The following is a 19,774-nucleotide window of genomic DNA, read 5'->3' on the forward strand; positions in this document are numbered from 1 at the left end:
CGCAACAAGCTATGTCTGTATTGTGGTGGAGAGAAGCACGTCATCACTGATTGTACAGTTCGACCTCCTCGACCAACGGTAAGCTCGGTTCAACTTACCCCAAACATAGAAGCTTTAAATGTACTCCTGTCAATCACATCGTCAATCAACAGGGTGTTCAAATGGACCAGAGGAAGGTGGACGTCATTCATAACTGGCCCTTACCCGTCACTGTGAAGGACTTACAGAAATTCCTGAGATTCACTAACTTTTACCGCAGATTCATCAAGAACTACAGCCATATCAGTGCTCCACTCACTTCATCCTTAAAGGGTACTCCCAAGAATCTCCATTTGTCTCCAGAAGCCAAAGAGGCTTTCCGTCATCTCAAGGAAGCCTTCTTGTCTGCCCCCATCCTCGTGCATGCAGATCCAACCATACCGTTCATAGTGGAAGTTGATGCTTCATCCTCCGGTGTAGGAGCCATCCTTTCTCAGCGGCAGGGAAATCCTCCCAAACTCCATCCATGTGCCTTCTTCTCCAAGAAACTCTCTCTGGCGGAGCGAAATTACAACAGGAGGAATGCCGACATTGGCTGGAGGGGGCTAACCACCCTTTTTAAGTTATTACCGATTACCGTAACCTGGAATATCTTCGGGACGTTAAGAGCTTGAATCCATGCCAAACTTGGTGGTTTTTGTTTTTACCCCTCTTCAACTTCAAGGTAACCTACTGACCAGGAAGTAAGAACTTTAAGGCAGACATCCTATCTCGACTCCATGGTTCCTCTGCTGAGAATCTTCCTTCCGAGCCCATACTCCCTACAGCCATGTTTGTCAGCCCTATCGTCTGGAACATCGATGAACTCATAAACCAGGGTAATCTCATCAACCTCGCTTTTGGATTCTGCTCATTCCACTCCAGGCACTGGACATCCTGGTAGCAGGCAGACCCTCTCGCTTCTCAGTCAATCGTACTGGTGGCCTAACATCTCCTGGAACGTGGCTAGGTATGTGAAAGGTTGCTCAGTCTGCGCCATCACCAACACTCCCAGAAAACTTCCCGAAGGTAAACTTTTTCCCCTACCAATCCCTCAACGCCCATGGTCACACCTAGGAGTTGATTTCATGATGCCCCTGCCCAAGAACAACACCTGTGTACTAGTCGTCCTGGATAGGTTCTCAAAGGGATGCAAGTTAATACCACTTCCCAAACTGCCCACTGCCTTCGAGACTGCAGAAGCCCTATTCCACCATGTGTTCCGAAACTTTGGCATCCCCGAAGATATCGTCTCAGACCATGGACCACAATTCATCTCAAAGGTATGGAGAGCCTTTTCAACCTCATAGGTGTTACCATCAGTCTATCTTCCAGTTATCATCCCCAAACCAATGGTCAGACTGAGCGTAATATTTAAGAGATCAGTCGTCACCTCCGTACCCACTGCCATCAGTACCAGGATAGCTGGAGCCGTTATCTCCCCTGGGCCGAGTATGCTCAGAACTTCTTACCTCAATCCACCACAGGTCTATCCCTGTTCCAATGTACTCTGGGTTACCAACCACCTCTATTCCCTTGGTCAGGAGAACCTTCAGCGGTTCCCGCTGTCGATCACTGGTTTCATCAGAGCGAGAGGGTTTGGGACCTACAACAAGCCGTCAGACGTAATCAGGATCGAGCCAACCGTCATTGTTAAGACCCACCAGAATACCAACCAAGCCAAAAGGTATGGCTATCCTCTAGAGACATCCGTCTACGTCTTCCCTGCCTTAAGCTGAGTCCTTGATACATCAGTCCCTTCACCGTGCAGAGGCAGCTGAATGAGGTCACCTACATACTCAACCTACCTCCGGCGGCGAGGCTCCCATTTGGAATACCTCGTGGACAGGGAGGACTACGCAAAATGCACAAAAGCACCATTCGCGCGTACCGCGCACAACGCTCAATTCGCGCCTTTCGCGCGAGTTTCACGCGCGAATGAGGCGGAAAAACGCGTTTTCCGCTCCGCGCCGAACGCCTCTTCCGCGCCGCGGGACCTCCTGACGCGCATCAACGCGTCTGCACATTGACTTAACATTGAAATCACTCGCGCTTCACGCCTCTACTGCGGTTGGTGTAAACGCACCATAACCTTACCCAGCCAATATTTAAATTTATACACATGTACATTTATGCATTTGTCAGATGCTATTATTCGAAGTGACTTAAAGTGCAGAACAATGTATACATTTTTATCAGTATGTGTGTTTCAAAGACATTTTGCCCTGTTAACACAATGCTCTACCACTGAGCTACATCGGAAAGCAATCATCCCATTTTAAATTGCTAATGAACTGTTTATGAACACACATCAAAACAAACAGAATTTGACACGTCTAGTGGTGCTGCATGTCAGTCAGACGCACAAACGCACACAGACATTATGAATTATCAAGTTCTGTTCAGGTTTTTAGATTCTGTGTTCTGCTCTTTTATGCAGATATGCAATGATCTGCTGTGATATTGTAAGATAGTAGCGGCTGTTTGCACTGTAGTCGTGGTGGGGCCTATTTGGGAGGAAATCCAGGGCCATTTTTACTCACAGTTCGTTCCTGCGGACAAGTGAAATAATTCTGTTATCAGTGGCACAGCATACCGTATAAACTGTACAACTGTTCATGTCAGTGTAGGAATGTTAAGAGGATTTAGTCAAAAGACATTGGCACAAACACAGTCCAAACATTACCTGCTGGAATAAGGGAATTCTCAAAGTATTCCGCTGGCTCCTGATCCAGACATTCCAGACCACAACTCTGTGCCGGACAAACAATGACAAGGCATTCTCTGCCATCGGCCTGCCCATTGTTGAGGAGGGTGATTGACTGAGGAAAGAAGTTGTTATTTCTGCTCTTATCGCTTTTTGACTTGGCAGAGTGAAAAACTATGTGTCCTGTTTTGCTCAACTAAGATACCCCTTCACACTAACAATAGTAACATCAAAAACATATACTGTACATTAAGAAGTTAGCATCTATGTATATTTTTGGGTGAATACTACCCATAATCATTTGTGATATACTAGTAGTACTAGTAGTAAAAACAACTTTTAGCAAAGTAAAAGCAAAAAAAATTTTTTGTCCAAAACAAATATTTGTATAATAAAATGCTATGTACATTTCAGTAGCCCTGCCAATGTTCAACTACAAGAAAATCATGACTGTGATGATTTTGTTGTCTCCACCATTAGCAGTCTATTTCAGGGGGTCTTTAAAATTCCTGGTGTTAAATGTATCAGGCTGTCTATACACCAGCAGTGTACATTAAACACCAGCTAGATGTTGACACTATGTAAACACACAATTTTATGATGTGTTTGTATGGCGTACTATTTTACTTATTCCATGTATGCACCGTCCCATTGCCAGTGAAGTAGCCTACATGCTTTAGGTGCATTGAATAAGCGTAGGATTAGGAAAGCAGCCATATTCTTAATTCCCTTTGACAGCCCAAGCATCTCCTGCAAGATCTCTCTTTTGATGTGCTCTCTGGGTGAACGTTTGCCACTGCCAAAGAATTCATTCATTTAGCCACCTGTTTTACTGTGTACTCAAAAAACCCTGTGGTGCAGTAATGCCGAGTTATTAAGTTGATCGCAGCCCACCTGTCACTGCTGTTTTCATTTGGAAAGGCTGTAATTGCTATTGCTATAGAGAGACACAATAGAGCGAGGGTACTCAGCAAGCTCAAATACCTCATAGTGAACAGCCTTTTAAAATTAATATCCTCTCTACTTTCATTTAAAAGGGGAACAATAACACTTGAAAATCCTTTTTCACAATGTTTTCTGTCCTGGTGGCCTTTCTTTCGGACGATGAGTGCATTCATCGTCTTTTTGATTTAGTAGGTCGAAAGTTCATGCTAGGCTATGGCAAGTACCCGGTCAGGTTTTCTAAGAACACAAAAGAGAGCATTTATTGGCCCTGTGATTTTAGAGTGCCGTGGATTCAAACCCATTTCTTCATACTGTTGTTCTTTAGAAAGGAAAAGGTGGTCAAAGCAGCATGAAGAAATTTGATGACAGACCTAAACCATCAAAACTAAAATTACTTTAAAGGGACCATTTAAAATATCCGCCAAAAAAAAATCAATTCATACTCCACACTCCAAACAGACGGGGGCAGTATACCTCCAGAAAGTGAGTTGGTCTATTTTAATTTAGCAGCTGCAAATTTAGCAGCATATATCAAGTTTGATTTACATTAGCAACTAAGTTATCATTAGTCACAAAAAAAAAACATTCAGTCACAAAAAAAAAAAACATTCGGTCTAATTAAAATTGCAATGTACGTTTCGTGCGGCCATTTGGTGTTCATTATCATCGAAGACATTTCAAGCTTCTTAGCTAATGTTACATTTTAGCATCAGCTTGGTAGATAACGGGTGAAAACCGGATCGGATCTGTGGGTAGCGTTTAATAGTTAGCTCTAACAGCTAAGGATGCGCGATAATTTGCATGCGATAGTCATTGCGCTTCTCGTCAGTGAAGCCTGTTTCTTGATTAAAAGTGAATCGCCATTAGCTGCTTTCAGATGGAGCCACATTTACTGCACAAAGCCGTAGTTCATGTACAAGCTGAGCATAGGTTATCGCAATGCCTATTATAAGTGAACTTCTAACGAAATACTAACAGCATCTTACTTACCAATCGAAAAGAAATGTTGTCATTTCGGAGTCGAACCTCATTTCTTTCATGTCCATTAGTTGTCTCCAGCGATGAAAAGCAGTGCCAGTATTTACTCTGGTTCGGTTCCTTTATTTATCATATTATATTTGTGATTCTGAGCGCGTTGTTCCCTGCAGCAAATGGTTGTGGTAGTGGTAAATGTCTCTTGCTTTAACCATTCTTCCGCTCTCTTCCCTGAACTGAAATACGTCCGAAAACCCTATTGCAAGGCAGGAAGGCATGTCCGAATCCATGGCTGTCCGAATTGCATTTGCTGAGCTGCCTTCATGCTTCTTAAGTCAACAAGTCAGCTTCGGACGCAGCGGTAGTAGTAGAGGGCTGTACTCCCACACACGCGACTTATTCGTGTATTGCAGTTTGGCTGGCAGTTATGTGCGTGGCCCGCATACCGCCTCCCATGGTCGAAACTGGTATTACAACCCCAGTCGGGCTGTAGCTAGTAATTTAGCATGCTAATTCAGATTGATATTTCTGCAGCACTATACCTTGTCATTTTTTTAATGACATCTTTGCCCTTATTTCTTCTGATTATTTTGATGCGTGTAGCTAATTTTCTAAAATCTTTTACCTCAATTATTACAAATGGCACCTTTAAAAGACATTGTTTATGGTATTAATACAAACAAATGACTCAATTTATATACCTTCTACTTTTTTGATACATTGTCCCCACATGAAGCTTTGACATTTTTGGTATGTATAGATATGCCAGTTGAGCAGTCACTATGTGATGATATATAAAGGTACACATACCTGCTTATACCAAAGCTATGAATATAATGGTCAGTTATATGCAATATCCCAGACAATTATTTTGACAGTATCACTAATGTACATTATATTTACATCACATTTATTCAGACACTTTTATCCAAACATTTAAGAATTTCCAATATTTTTAATTTCTTTAGTTCTATAGCCTACTATTTTTGTATATCAATGCATTTTCTTCAAAGCTGCTTTGTAAAAATGCTAAATTGTGAAAGGGCTACAAAAAATAAATTTAAATCAAATTAAACATTAACATATTATTTTGCCTACACAACCAAACTAATATGTGGCCAGCAGTCATATCATCATGTATCCCAAAACTGGTTACCAACTGAAGTTAAGTAGGGTTGAGCCTGGTGAGAACTAGGGAGATCTCCTGGAAAAAGTAGTTTGTTGTTGGTAGAGGTGAGACCAGCAGGGGATGCTCATCTTGTGGTCTGGGTGCATCTTAACACTCCATTATACAATGGGGACACTATACTGTTAAAAAGCACCATCCTTCAGATGAAATGTTACACTTAGGTCCTGATTCTCTGTGGTCATTAAAAATCCCAGGATGTCTTTTGAAAAAGAGTAAGGGTGTGCCTCGGTGGCCAAATTTACCCATTGGCCTACTAATCATCCCCATGTATATTAATTGGTCTCCTCTCCACTAAAAAGCTGGGGCACGTTCAAGTTCAACCTGTGCACAGCGTTTTGCTATGTTTTCCGCGTTGAACGACATGTTTTCTGGGAACGATGTGTACCAGTGTGCAACAGGGTTTGAGATACGTTTTGTCTTGTTTCGTGGGTTTGTCAGAACTGCGGTCCAATCAGCAGCAACATGTAAATAAACCATGCGGTACTTTTTAAGCTGGTCTAGCTGGACTTAGCTGGTCAGGCTGGAAGACCAGCTGGCCCACCAGCATAACCAGCTTTGTCAGGCTGGGAGGACCAGTGTAAACCACCTTAAACCAGCTACATGCTTATGCTGGTCTTAGCTAGATTTTTCAGTAGGGGGTTCTGGAAACATTTCAAAAAGAACACAACAAATGGCGTTCTCAGCTACCGTAGCTGCAACTCTTGTGTCATCAGAACATGGTGTTCAACGCATCATTGTTTCTGTTTAAAAACATTGCGCAACGTTTTGTTGGAGCTGAACGCAGTCCTGAGCCGTTTCTCAATATGCGTTCTTGTCTGTACTTGCGTTCTTGTGGACTTGTGAAACGTCATCAATCGCGGCCCAAGTACTGTTCCAATTCAAAGTTCGCATCAAGCCCAAGTTCACATAAAATCCCCGGATGTGTTCTTGATCCGCCCATTTTATCGAGGATGCATCAGAGGAGACTTGTGTGGACTTATGACAGCGAGGTTTCCCAGAATGCATTTCGCGTCAGGAGTTCGTTCTTCCGAGTCTGAACTTGCAAGTTCGAACTACGAAGGACACAAGTCCGAGTTTGGCGTACTTGGTATTGAGAAACGGCTCTGGTGTTTTGTAGGCGTTGTGTCACAATATGGCTGCTGTGGATGCTACACATTGGGGTGGTTGAGAAGAATGCCCCTTTCATATGTAAAGCATTTTAAGTGCTGCAGAAAAGCACTATATAAATGAAATGAATTATTATTATTAATATCAAGCTTTTTTGGGCATACCCACAGGTACCTTACCATAATACCAATCACCATAATAGTAATACCATAATACCGGCACTGTATACCATTACTGTCCATGCACATCCTATCTTGTGTCCCTACCAGACTTCATAACTACTCTAGCTTAACCCACCAGACCTCTGTCTTTACCAGGAAGACCATGATGGTCAACCAGTTTCCCTGGCAAAGAATTGCTGGTTAACAACATCAAAGAGCTAAACAAGAATCAGCATTTTACCAGGAGCAGGGTGGGTATGACAGTGGTTCAGCCTGGCTAAAAGGTGAAGTGAATGACACAGTAGCTGTAAATGGATGTCACTTTGTTTGGATAATGGTCTACCTTCCTGTGATCAGACATTTCCTCAACTGCCTCTCCTGCGTTTTCTCTAGCCGCTACGTTCTCAATGCCTTTCCCTATACGATTTATGTTGGCAGGGTGCTTAGCTCCCCGGCCAGGATCACCACATTCCCTGAAAAACAGGAAGAACTCGGTGAAACTGATAGAGGATAGACGAAAAACAAGAACATGTTCCTCTGCGCTGGCGTGGCGGGATGTGCTCTGATAAACTCCAGCGATCGAGCATAGGGTTACTTCAGCTCATCTTCCCAGACAGAGGATCTATCTTAAGCGGCTCAGAGAGGAAATGATTGTTTCAAATGCTGCTTCCTGTGCGAGCCACTGAAAAAGGAGGGAGGTTTCCTCTGGGGTCAGCATGCAGAGGCGATAGAGTCATCAATCCTGACACTGACGTAAAATGTTGATTTATATTGACCCCCTGTTGTTTTGGGCCTCCATTATGCTTCCTATAAACTTCATACAGCATTTCAATAGATAGCACTTTGCACTGGGACTGGCTGAAGTATTTAACAGACTTTAGCTGATGTGTCCTACAAAGGATGCATTCCAAGACCGATTGTCTGTTAATGCCATCCTAGTTCGAAGATACCTTAAAATTCAACAGCCTTAATGTGTCCTTCTTTTCCTACAACTAATGGATCTTTCACAGCCTCGGCTACATTCAATGCATGCCTGGCTGCAATGGCTGGATATTTTTAAAAAAATATTCAAAACCTTAGTTAAATAAAAGTGCGTATTTTACAGAAAAAAAGTCATTGTCACCATTTTAGTATTATAAATAATGTTTTGTATTTCTGCATACTGTTTATCTTGAGTTTTACTTTTTTATTGTATTGTACTTCTAAGGCTGGTTGTGGGTAGTTTAATATACATCAAAGCATTTTATTATCTTAAGTAAAAAAATAATTCTGGCATCCTTCGAATGATTCAGCCTTTAAATTGGGATGCAGTTTTTGTGTAGACTTACCAAAACCTACCACAACTGAAACAAAAAAAAACTAAACAAATGAAATCCATGTTTGCTTGCTGTCCAGTTTTGCAGTACGCATTAGACGGTCTGTGGGCAGTCTAGGTGTGTGCTGTTCGATTTTGGGATTTAAAAAGAATGACTGAAGCAGTTTATGCATGATTATACCACGGGCCTGTTGAATGCTTTGGTTGAGAAATGTTTCACGGGTGTTTTTTTCAGACCCAACCTGTCAAATGTCTTAAAATAACCACCAGAGCAATGCCTGTGGTAACCGTGGTATAAGAGAAGTATTGACTGCGGTCCTTTGAATGGACCTAAGGCGTCCAAGCTACCGGGGAAAGGGATAGAGTCGCGAGTGGCCTCGTTGGAAAGGCTCTCTCGGGTAGGATAAAGGAACTGAAGGACAAACGTCCCGGACTTAAGGTGCAGAGCTACGGACGTTTGAAGTTCAGGGGACCGTCGGCTGTATCTCATACGAGGAAAGGGTTGGGAACTCAAGAGTGGGCTCGTCTGAAAGGCCCTCTCAGGTAGAGTAAGCGACCCGAATGGCGAAGGCCCGGGACTTAAGGCGCCGGAGCTACAGCCGTATGTAAAGAATAATTGACGACGGGCCGTTGAATAATTCTAAAATAATGAACACAAAGCATGCATTATTCTCAAATAATTCAAAGGACTGAAGTCAATTATTCCTCATATACCACGGTTACCACAGACATTTCTCTGGTGGTTATTTTAAGACATTTGACAGGTCAGGTGTGTGTTTATCAAAAAATAATGCATACCTGTGGAACATTTCTCAACCAATCAGAATAAAACATTCAACAGCCCCGTGGTATAATTGAAAATAATGCACACTTGTGGTGTAACTTAGCTTACATTACCACCTTGGGTGTGCAATATTTTCAAATAATTCAAGGGCCCGTCATCAAGTATTCTTAAATAATGTAGATTGAAAGTTTATCACATTACAGTCGCATCAACACACAATCATTTCCAACACAGATGCCTAAATTAGTTGACAGAAATATATAATATCATACAAGGATCATAACCACACTCTTGGGATTTGTTGGCTGGCTCGTGTTTTGTTTGATCATTCTAGCATTTTCTGTCTATTTTCTTTTCTCAAGCAGAGTTGCAAAAGCAAACAGATTGGATGAAAGGTGCCCTGTTGATGCAGGAGGGACTTTGTTTCCGCTGTGTCACTCCTCATTAGCTGCCAATGACTGACTTGGATTTGCCACGGAGGAAACAACCGACAGGGTAGCATGCTAAACTGGGCTATACCTCAAAACATATGCGGCTGAAAATCTCTCACACTCAAGGAAAGTCAAATAACCATTCACATGCCAGTGGGAACACTCCAGCCCTGGCCTGTGAGAACCTCCGTAATGAGAAATGACAAACACTGACGTATATTAACATCAGTTCAGCTGCTTTATTACATCTGAAACTAACATTATCCTATGAGTCCAACATGGCAGTTGTCAATGTATCAAAACAAACATATTATTTGGGCGGTGATAAGTTGTTTCACTTCAAATAAACAAACCTCTGGTTATAGAGAAAACCGGCTGCTAAATGTATCACACAGCATTTGACATTTGGCCACCAAGTTCAGTTCAATTGACCTGAGATAGTTTGTGTCAGATACTCTGTGTAGAGACATGTTGGATGTCCGTCTAATGGTTTTAATGATCCTTGACTGATTTAGATCAAAGAGGCTGAAAATGTCAACACCATGACTCAGGCAACACCTCAAACAAGTTGAAACATGTAATAGTCATGGTGTTTTACTGCAGTCTTTAATATAGATTTATTCATATTTCCAAGGATGTCTTACACATAGAACACCACCCTAATGATCATTAAACAGATCTGCCATACTCATTTACAGCTTAGACAGTGTTTATGAATTGGATTCAAAGTGCTGACGGTCCAAAAGCTCCACCCGTGTCAAAGACAGCTTTGATTTACTGAACATGTTGTCTGACCTATACTATTGGGTGGAAAAAGTGATAGTTACGACGAGAGGAAAGCCAACATCCCTCCCATTGCAGGTACACATATAGTCTTAAACACATACAGACATTTACTGAAGGAGGCTGTGCATGCATAAAGCCATAACCCTGTATTAGGTTCTGGTTTAAAAAAGTTACTCAAGGTCTTTAAGTTCTGGCATATACGTGAACATTATACATGTCACGATGTTTTTATACGATTGAACTGACTCCTGAGATAATAAAAGTCTTTTTTATTTACACCAAATTTTTTATACTTTTTAATGCTGAATTACAATATTACATGAACCTTTTTCATGATTCTCTAAATTTCCCCATGTAACACAACACAAGATTTTTATGACAACTATTATTTTTTGATAGACATTTATTTTGTCTTTGTATGTTTGTGCCAAACAACATGTACAAAAATGCAATATACAACACCTAAATACACATAATCATTAGATGATCGTTTATCCCTAAAGTGTTTAAAAGTAAATACTGTAAGCGACTTAAAAGCTGCAGATTTTCAGGGAATAACTTATATTTAATCTGGCAATAACATGCCTCTAAAACACTGGAAATATAGTGCAGAGTGGTAATGTTGACCTCTTTGGGAGTTTTGAAGTGGCTTATGCCATTTTGGAGATAGAAAGGCTGACATGGTTAATATGAACTACTGTTAAAAGAATAAAGCTTGCATGAAGGTGCTTAAAAATGTCCTCATGTTCCAAAAAGAGATCAATAACATCACACAAGATTGAATTGACATAAAAATATCAGTAAATAAGGAAGGCAGCTCAAACATTGATTTTGGACTAAGATAAGCCTGGTTCGGGAAACCACCCCAATGAAAGATACTGTAATGACAAAATGGTTATTTTTTGGTGAACAAACAGCCTACATAATATAAAAATGGAGGTATGTAATATATATATTCATTGGCCGGACAGTTTAGTAGCATTAAACATGTTCATGATATTAATAGCCACACAGTCACCATTTCACATACTACTGTTTTTCACCAGGTCTTTCTTCATCTCATCGTACTGAGCACTGAGTCTTGCCACTGCTCTAGCGTGTTCTTCATCTACCTCCTGCTTCAGATGAGACTGATCCTTCATGAAATCGTCCCAGTCCTGTCTCCTCCTCTCCAAACTCACCTGCAGATGTGTACTCTACACACACACACACACACATGCACGCACATCAATACACAATGTGCCACTAAAACTTGATCTTATTAATCTGTCAAATCCTGTGTAATACAGTCACAAGTATACATATAAGTAATTTTGCATTAAAGAAACAGAATGTAGGATTGTGGCCAAAACTGGTATTGCAATCACACAACTGTATCCCACAATGCAACACACCTAAAATAAACATGTATGGAAGTAACTGTAAAGAATGAAGACGTTAACATTAAACTGGATAAAAGTTACTTCTGAGATGATAACTGGATACCACTCTCTAACCCACTGTAATGTGATGATGACCTCAAATGACTATGACATTTGTTGTAAAACAGTAGGCAGTAAACAATACAGACATGTCAGAAAGCTATCATTACATTCTTGAGCACTTTTACAAGCAAACTGCATCCACATGCACCTTTTCAGCCGCTAGCTCCCTCTGCTGGATCCTCTGAGTCATATGATTCGCTGCTTCAACTGAAAATAAAGTACAATGGACTGAAAAAAAGTCATTAACTACATGAAACTGACATCTGCATCATCTTAATGCAATGACTGGCCAGATATGAACATTAGGGATTAAAGAATCATAGCGTTCCTTATAACATTACCTGCTGCATATATTCTCAAAAGTTTCTTTAAATATAATTCTCACAAACACATTAAAGGCCTATTTAAGTGTAACCCATGTAAAAACAAAGTCAAACTATGTATACATGGTACTTATGAGCCATTTAGTAGTTACACAAAACTTCACCTTTCTGATCAAATGAATCATCACGTTGCTGTTGTTACTGACACGTCAATCATACTTTAAAATAATGAGACTTACGGCGTGTAAGAGCGTCACACAGTTTGTCGTGCATACTCTCTGAACACTGCGGCAGATGGTGAGCATTGGTGTCTGATATCATCTTATTCAGTTTGTCAAGCAGACGACATTCTCTGAAAGCACGCTTTTCCTGAGGAAACACAAACAATTCTGTTGTTATAAACATTCATCTTAATTCCCTTGCATTATATACTGACTACTGTATATTACACCTGTGCTCTCATAGATGACAAACATCACAAACATTTAGATCATATATACACTTTAATTATAGCATTTTATTTCAATAGTACCAAAATAAAGATTATGCTCAAATCAGACATATACCTCAAATTCCCGGAGGAAGTATCTGATTTCTCCCTGTATAACCGGCCTGTGATCCACAAGTCTGGACTGAATATCACCAACATCTGCACAGGAAAAAAAAACTGTGCCTTTCTGATGTCATTCATTTCATCTGACATTTCAGCAACTCAGAAATACAGGAGTCTTTAACACTGTAAATGATCATCAAAATGTTTTGGTTGTTGCTAGTTTAGCCTAATATACGTGTAAAACACTAAAAGGTTATTGATTTATGTTTTAAATTATATTTAAATAGTCATAAACGTCATTAAACCTTGATTGCTATGTTATTTTTATTTTAAAATACAATACATTGCATTATATAATATATATTAAAACGGGCTGTGTGTTATAAGTTATTTACGATGCGTTTACCCTTTAAGTACGCAGAAGTTTTGGTCATTGTCAATCTCTGCTTTAGTCAATGGTTGTTTTTAAACATAGAGAACAAAGCGTTGATGTCAGCTAAATAATTGTAAATAAATGTAAATGTAAATATCGAAGCGATGCTTAAATGTGTGCAAAACTGCATTTATTACATTCAGGTTACTCACCCTTAACTATCTTCTCCATCATCATAAGATGGTTTATCTGAAAACTGAGTTACATGAGTCAAAGACCAATACTGTACTTATTATTTTAAACCTTAAATTCACAAAGACTAATAATAGTTAACTAGTAAAGCGAAACGTTTCCTTACACAAACGGCAGTGTTTCACATTCATCATCAAATCACGTGTAAGCTATAACAACAAGCAAATTCAAAATAAGAGTTTTGACAATAATGTCAAAATAAAGGCCTCTAGATACGCTGTTGTTGATGACTTCACGGAAAGTGATTGCGGCTGAAAAATGAAAATGTTGAAGGTAAATAGAGTATTTATTTAAAATATACAATAGGTTTAGGACACATTTGCTAAAATATATTTTGTAGCTAAACAATCTTTTTAAAATGGGACTATGAATTATTTTCCAAAAAAATAAAATAATAACTCTTAATGAATCCCTGATCCACTGGAAGTGTGTGGTGGTATTTGTGTCTACAGAAATACTGCTGTCTCTGCAATGTTTTATTACTGTTTAGGGGCTCGGGACATTTCTACAATTTAACTGGGCAGCGCAGCGGGTGTGTAGAACCCCCCATATTTATTTACTTATTACACATAAGCACTAGATGGAGACAAAGTATTAGCTTTGTGTTTGTCATCATCAGGACACATGACATGATATTTCATCTTGTATGACTATGAGCAGAACCATATGCATCATGAGACATGAAAAGGAGTAAGAATAATAGAATTTATTTGTAATTTTTTATAACTTTAGCCTTTGATAAGCACTCCAATTACAGAACAATTTTACTACTTCTCTGAAGGATTTATTTAAACAAAGTATCGTAGTATGTTATGAAACAATCATTTAAATTCACATTTATGAGAGTAAAATTATTTTATTAACAATGACTTAATGACCATATGCAATACATTATGATATGATTGTTTCAGTGCCCATTAACATTGATATATGCTGTCACTACTTTACTAAGAATTGTTTCAATATGTACAAAAAGGGGATTCAGATTTTTGCAGAATGAACAAAAGTTTTTATGGGAATGTAGGGTTTAGTGTGTAAAGGTTTACAGACAAAATTATTATTACTGTAATGAGAATTTCTCAATATTATCACCTATAGTGCAGCTATTAATCCACAATACAGCACAATAATCCACTGTGTGCTTGGTTTTTAACACTGGTGTTATTTTAGTTTAAATAGTAAATTCAAAATGATTTTAACTGTTATCAAAACTCAGTAGGCAAATGTTACATATCTAATCCTCTGATATATTACTAAACATTAATTTTACATTTCATAAAATGTGTAAGATTCAGTTTAATCTAACAACAAAAAATAGCACATGAAAAAGATGTAAGATTTTAATAAACGTCATCTAGCATGTTATATAATGTACAGTTTAAACTTCCTTAATAATTTTTTATAAAGTCAGAGAAAGTCATAAGGTATCAACCTGATGCAACAATATTAAGTACAGTGTGTTATTTGAGCTATTAAAATGGCCTTGGGGAGTTTCAGTTCCCAAATAAAATATGAGGGTGGGTTAATTAAATAACAAAGGCTTCACAAGGACAAAGAACAGATAAGTGGGAAAGTTAAAGAAGGATAACTTTCTGAGTTTCCAATGTTCAGTATCCAGCCTTAACATTCACTATGGATATTATTCATACCTTAAATGTCGTTTGGATGTAATTTGTACACTGCTTTAAATTCAGAATTGTATGACTATGTAAACTATGTATTGCTATACAGCATAAACAGCAGGCTGATGGTGGCATGGATCGGAACAGGTGGAGAATCTCTCATCCTGGGGCTGCTGACCAACCTGTCTGACTCTCATCCTCTGCCCATCTCTGTGTCAGTCATTGCCAACACTGGGCAAAAAAACAGGTCAGCAATCCTGGTACCGTTTTACCCCCCGAGAGTCCAGCAGAGAGAGAAACAGTCCATCACGGACGGTGTGTCTATGCGTTCTCTCGGGGCTGAATGGAGTCTACTGGACCCCTCCTGTAGTCTGAAAATCAACATATGCACTTATCATCATGTGCTTTTCTGGAAACCCTAGCAACCCTGTCAGCATCGTCTGGCGACACTAAACTGTAAAGCTCTTTGGGTGGAATCATTGTGTCTTTTACAATTAATTCTCACGGTAGCTTTGAGGGGCAGAGGACACTCGCGTGTGCGTGCGGACTTGTCCCTGTCACTTTCCCCCACGGATTTGCGTCGGTGTCCGAGTCAAACTGCTGGCAACAGGCGGAGAGATGCCCAAACCTGTGGCAGCGCGGATCTCGTGCGCAGCGCGCAATCGAAGTGACATTCCCGCGGTGGAAGTGGGGACGTTCTCCGTGTGTGAGGAAAACAAGTCCTCTGGCACAGCGACTCCCCCCGCCACCCTTGCGCAGCCCCGTGCAGGAGTGCTGCGATCTCCCCTGACGCTTGTGGAAGTTTTTAGTGGCCTGCGGATTCCCGCGCGGGATGCCGGGGGTGCCGGCGTTTGGGAGCGGTGCCGCGCCGGATTAGGAGCTCGCTGGCTGAGTTTGATGGCAGACCTGGAAAGACAAACCCTGCCAGGCACAAACTGCTCAACCACATGATGTCAGGAGGACAAAAAATAGCCATGCAGCGGCGGAGCGCGCAGACAGATGACACCCAGCACGAAGCTGTAGCCAAATCTGTAAGCATCCACAATCCAGCTGGCTAGCCCTAGGGTACCTGTCTAACAGAGGAGACTCCACAACACCCCGTGAGCTGTCAAATTAACTCACAGATCTGGAAAGACTGAAGTGATGTGTCCCCACATACTCAATAGAGATGAATATAGTGTTTTTTTCATTTATCTTAACTTACATAATAAAATATTAATAATAATGAAATAATGACAGTTTTTAAAACCAGCATAAGCAAGTGCACACAAAGCTTGTGAAATCACCTGGGAAAGATGTTCCTTATGGAAAACAACACATTTTCCATAGTGTCTCATTTAGTCTCAGTACATTTTGTGTAGGCTATACATGCACACACTTCCTGCCTTAACATTCAGCAAATTAACAACTTCAGTTCTTCCAAAATGGAAGGCTATTAAATTACTTCATTTTTTTCACTTAGACAAAATAATACATTTATTAAATTATTAAAAACATTTATATTAAAATGCTGTCATGTTGTCTTGGATCAAAATAATCATGGATTAAAATAAAAAAACTTTAAGGGATAGTTCATCCAAAAGTGAAAATTCTGTCATCATTTACTCACCCTCATGTTGTTACAAACCTGTATAAATTTTGTTGTTTTGATGAACACAGACGAAGATATTTTGAGAAATGTTTGTATTCACTTCTTTAGTAGGAAAAAATTATACTATGTAAGTGAATGGGGTCCACAAATGGTTTGGTTAAAAACATTTCTCAAAATATCTTCCTTTGTGTTTATCAAAACAAAACAAAAAAATTATACAGGTTTGTAACAACATGAGAGTGATTTAATGACGACAGAATTTTCATTTTTGGGTGAACTCTTCCTTTAAAAGTAATTTTGATTTTGAAACGAAATAGACCAATGTTTAATAAGTTTAATAACAACTCTTCTGCCAAATATCTTATTAACAAGATGGATGATCAGTATGGGACGGTTAAACACACAGATAAAAACATATTAATCAGCATTTTGTTCACGCTTTTTTAAAGTTATTTAATTATGAAGTGTTTAACAAACAAATCCAGAATAAAAGAAATTTCAGATGTATTTATTTTACTTGCTTTAAAATAAATATTTGTTACTTTTCTACTATATTTTATATTATATTGTTATTATATACTCTAAAAATGCTGAGTTGTTCAAAAAAATAGTTCACATACAGACAGACCCAACTTTAGTGTTAAATGTGACCATGTCTGTGTAGTCTCATAATCTAATGATAAGATTAAGAGCATCAAAGTTTGATTTCAATCTTTGACATGACCTTACTTAGTCAGTAATAACGATATCAAGATGATATTTTCACAGAATGTTCTTTACATTATATAAGCTGATTTTATCACAAAATATCACAAAAAAGACTTTAGCTGTTTTCTCACAGACTGGGTCACACATTTAATTTAGGTTAAATAAGCCTAAACTGTAACCTGAAACAATTTACCTTTGTACATAAGGGCATGCCTTTACGTACAAGGTCAAGGACACCTGATAAACTTAAGGGAAATTAACAAAAAAATTATTGTGCCGGCTGAAAAAATATGATTTATTTGTCTGAATTGTGTGAATGTTTATGAGGACACACTTAAAAGTGGCACAAAATGAGATCCGAATCATCAGTTTGTTTGCAAAGAAACACGGCATGAAATTACATTACAGATAACAACATACCGCGTTGATTCAAGGGCAGTAACATGAACTGTCAAAGAAAAGTTACATTTGTATGTTTATGTAATGAAATGATGAACTGAGGTCACAGAAAGAAACATATTTTACAGACATATGTATTATATAGAAAATCAATCAACATAAGAATGTACAGATCTAAAAGTTTTGCGAGTTGGGTGACAGTGGCTTCATTGTTAGAGTTAGCGGCGAAAAATACTGCTATAACCTTTTCAACCCACAGTAAACTCATCCCAAACATCTTTGATTATGGAGGAGTACAGGCCCTCAGGGGCTACGGTGCTTTCAGTTCAAACACTTTGGTTTAGGAAAGAAGGAGTTTAGGAGAGCGGGCCAATAATAAGTGTGGCCATGATAAAGAGTTAAGGAGAATGATGAGAACAACAAGAGATAATGCCCCATCTCCTCCACCAACACAATAAAGGAGGCTTTGTCCTCCATCCTCACGCCCTGCAGACGGGTGCAAATGTCGATTTCACGGCAGCCTCGAGCATGTGTGCTTTTCAAAGGGCCAAGTATCAGCAGTTTGTCATGTGCACTTAAATATAGTCGGAAAAATGAACCAACAAGGAGTCGCTAACAAGCAGATGATGGCTCATCTAACAATATGATTCCCTTGAGCTGAATGACTGAAGAGGGCTTTAGTGAGATGAAGCAGATCCTCAGTTGTGATTCCTGACAGGCACAGGTCTTCCTCTTGAGTGTGAAGTGCAAAAACACTTCCTCTTCTCAACCCTACAGCACTGCACATTTCTAAAGGCTCTGTTTCTAAAGACAGACGTGACTAATCTTATAGTCTGCTTATTAAAGATTAAGTAGTAATGTTTTTTACTTTCTATGTATTGACAAGAGCAACATACTTTATGGCAATGTGTCAAATGTTTAAAACCTAGTTTGGATGGGTGCGATCACATACTGTGAGCAATACAGAATCAGTGCAGTGTTTAACAAAGTACTATAACTGTAAAAATCCCAAAAAAGTGTTACATCATTTATTTCAAAGCATTTTCAATATGATTATTAAATCAGTGCATTTTTTTATTCATATAGCGCTTTTCACAATTGTTTAATTGTTCCAAAGCTTTACATTAATAAAAACAGGAGAAAACAGAAAAAATCATAGGACAACAACGTAGCAAATTACAGCGGCTAAGATTGAACTTTACTAGTGAGTAATAATGTATCATATGTGTAACGTAATGTAACGTAACGTAGTTCTAAGTTAAGCTAAAGTCAGCTGACTCCCAAGGGGTTGAAAAAAACTCCTAGGAGAAAAACCCTTATAGGGAAAAGTCATTGAGAGAGCCGAACCAATCTGATCAAGATCATTTAAATTAGTTGACACATGAAATGTTACACACACTGTTAGGTGTCGCTGCAGATTTGGCAGAACAATGCTGTAAAAATGTACAGTACAGTTCGATTTTCTTTAATACAGTAAAATACTAGTTTGTCTTGCATTCAGGGTAATTTTGTTTAAGTGGGGATATTTTACAGTACATTTTAATCTTGCTGTAAGATAGCTGTAATATGCCAGGCAATATAATATGGGATTGGCGTCATACTAAACAACTCCTGGTCACTGTTGAAGGAGGACGATGGGTTTCTAAAAGTTCAGTAAATTTAGTTTATGTATTTAAAATAAAAGGCTTGTAAGCACAACACTGTTTGGGTTGTTTTGATTTGTTATATTACTCTGAAGTATAGTATAACTAGGAGAGAGAGGGACACAACCTAACGCTTTTTGGATTTGGCTCTTTCCAGAGCCGATCCGCCCTATACGCAGGCTACGCGAGCTGCGTAAGGCCCTGCACCACTAGGGGGCCCCCCTTGTTCTTAACTTCATGCAGCGCTGCACAGACCAGCTAGCGAGTGACATCATTGTGCCGCGGGAGACATTCGAAATTAAAACAAGCAGTCTGATCTCACGATACTTTAATTACAGTTGTCAGTCCATCTATGCAGCTCTGTATGCGGTTGACGCGCCTATGAACATGCGTCTTCATTCGGATATT

At 39.3% G+C, this 19,774-nt stretch overlaps 1 protein-coding gene across 1 annotated transcript; it reads right to left on the reverse strand.

The window, feature by feature from the left end:
- Positions 1 to 10,803: 10,803 nt before the first annotated feature.
- bloc1s5 (biogenesis of lysosomal organelles complex-1, subunit 5, muted) lies at positions 10,804 to 13,600 on the reverse strand. Its single transcript, XM_055182776.2, has 6 exons — positions 13,510 to 13,600; positions 13,364 to 13,407; positions 12,792 to 12,874; positions 12,465 to 12,594; positions 12,051 to 12,109; positions 10,804 to 11,614 (listed from the first exon to the last, which is right to left on the reverse strand). Exons 2-6 carry the CDS (start codon positions 13,386 to 13,388, stop codon positions 11,441 to 11,443), a joined length of 471 nt encoding a protein of 156 aa, XP_055038751.2. The 5' UTR covers positions 13,389 to 13,407; positions 13,510 to 13,600; the 3' UTR covers positions 10,804 to 11,440.
- Positions 13,601 to 19,774: the final 6,174 nt, after the last annotated feature.

The sequence above is a fragment of the Misgurnus anguillicaudatus genome, chromosome 25 (genome assembly GCF_027580225.2).
Source record: "Misgurnus anguillicaudatus chromosome 25, ASM2758022v2, whole genome shotgun sequence".
NCBI classification, from domain to species: domain Eukaryota; kingdom Metazoa; phylum Chordata; class Actinopteri; order Cypriniformes; family Cobitidae; genus Misgurnus; species Misgurnus anguillicaudatus.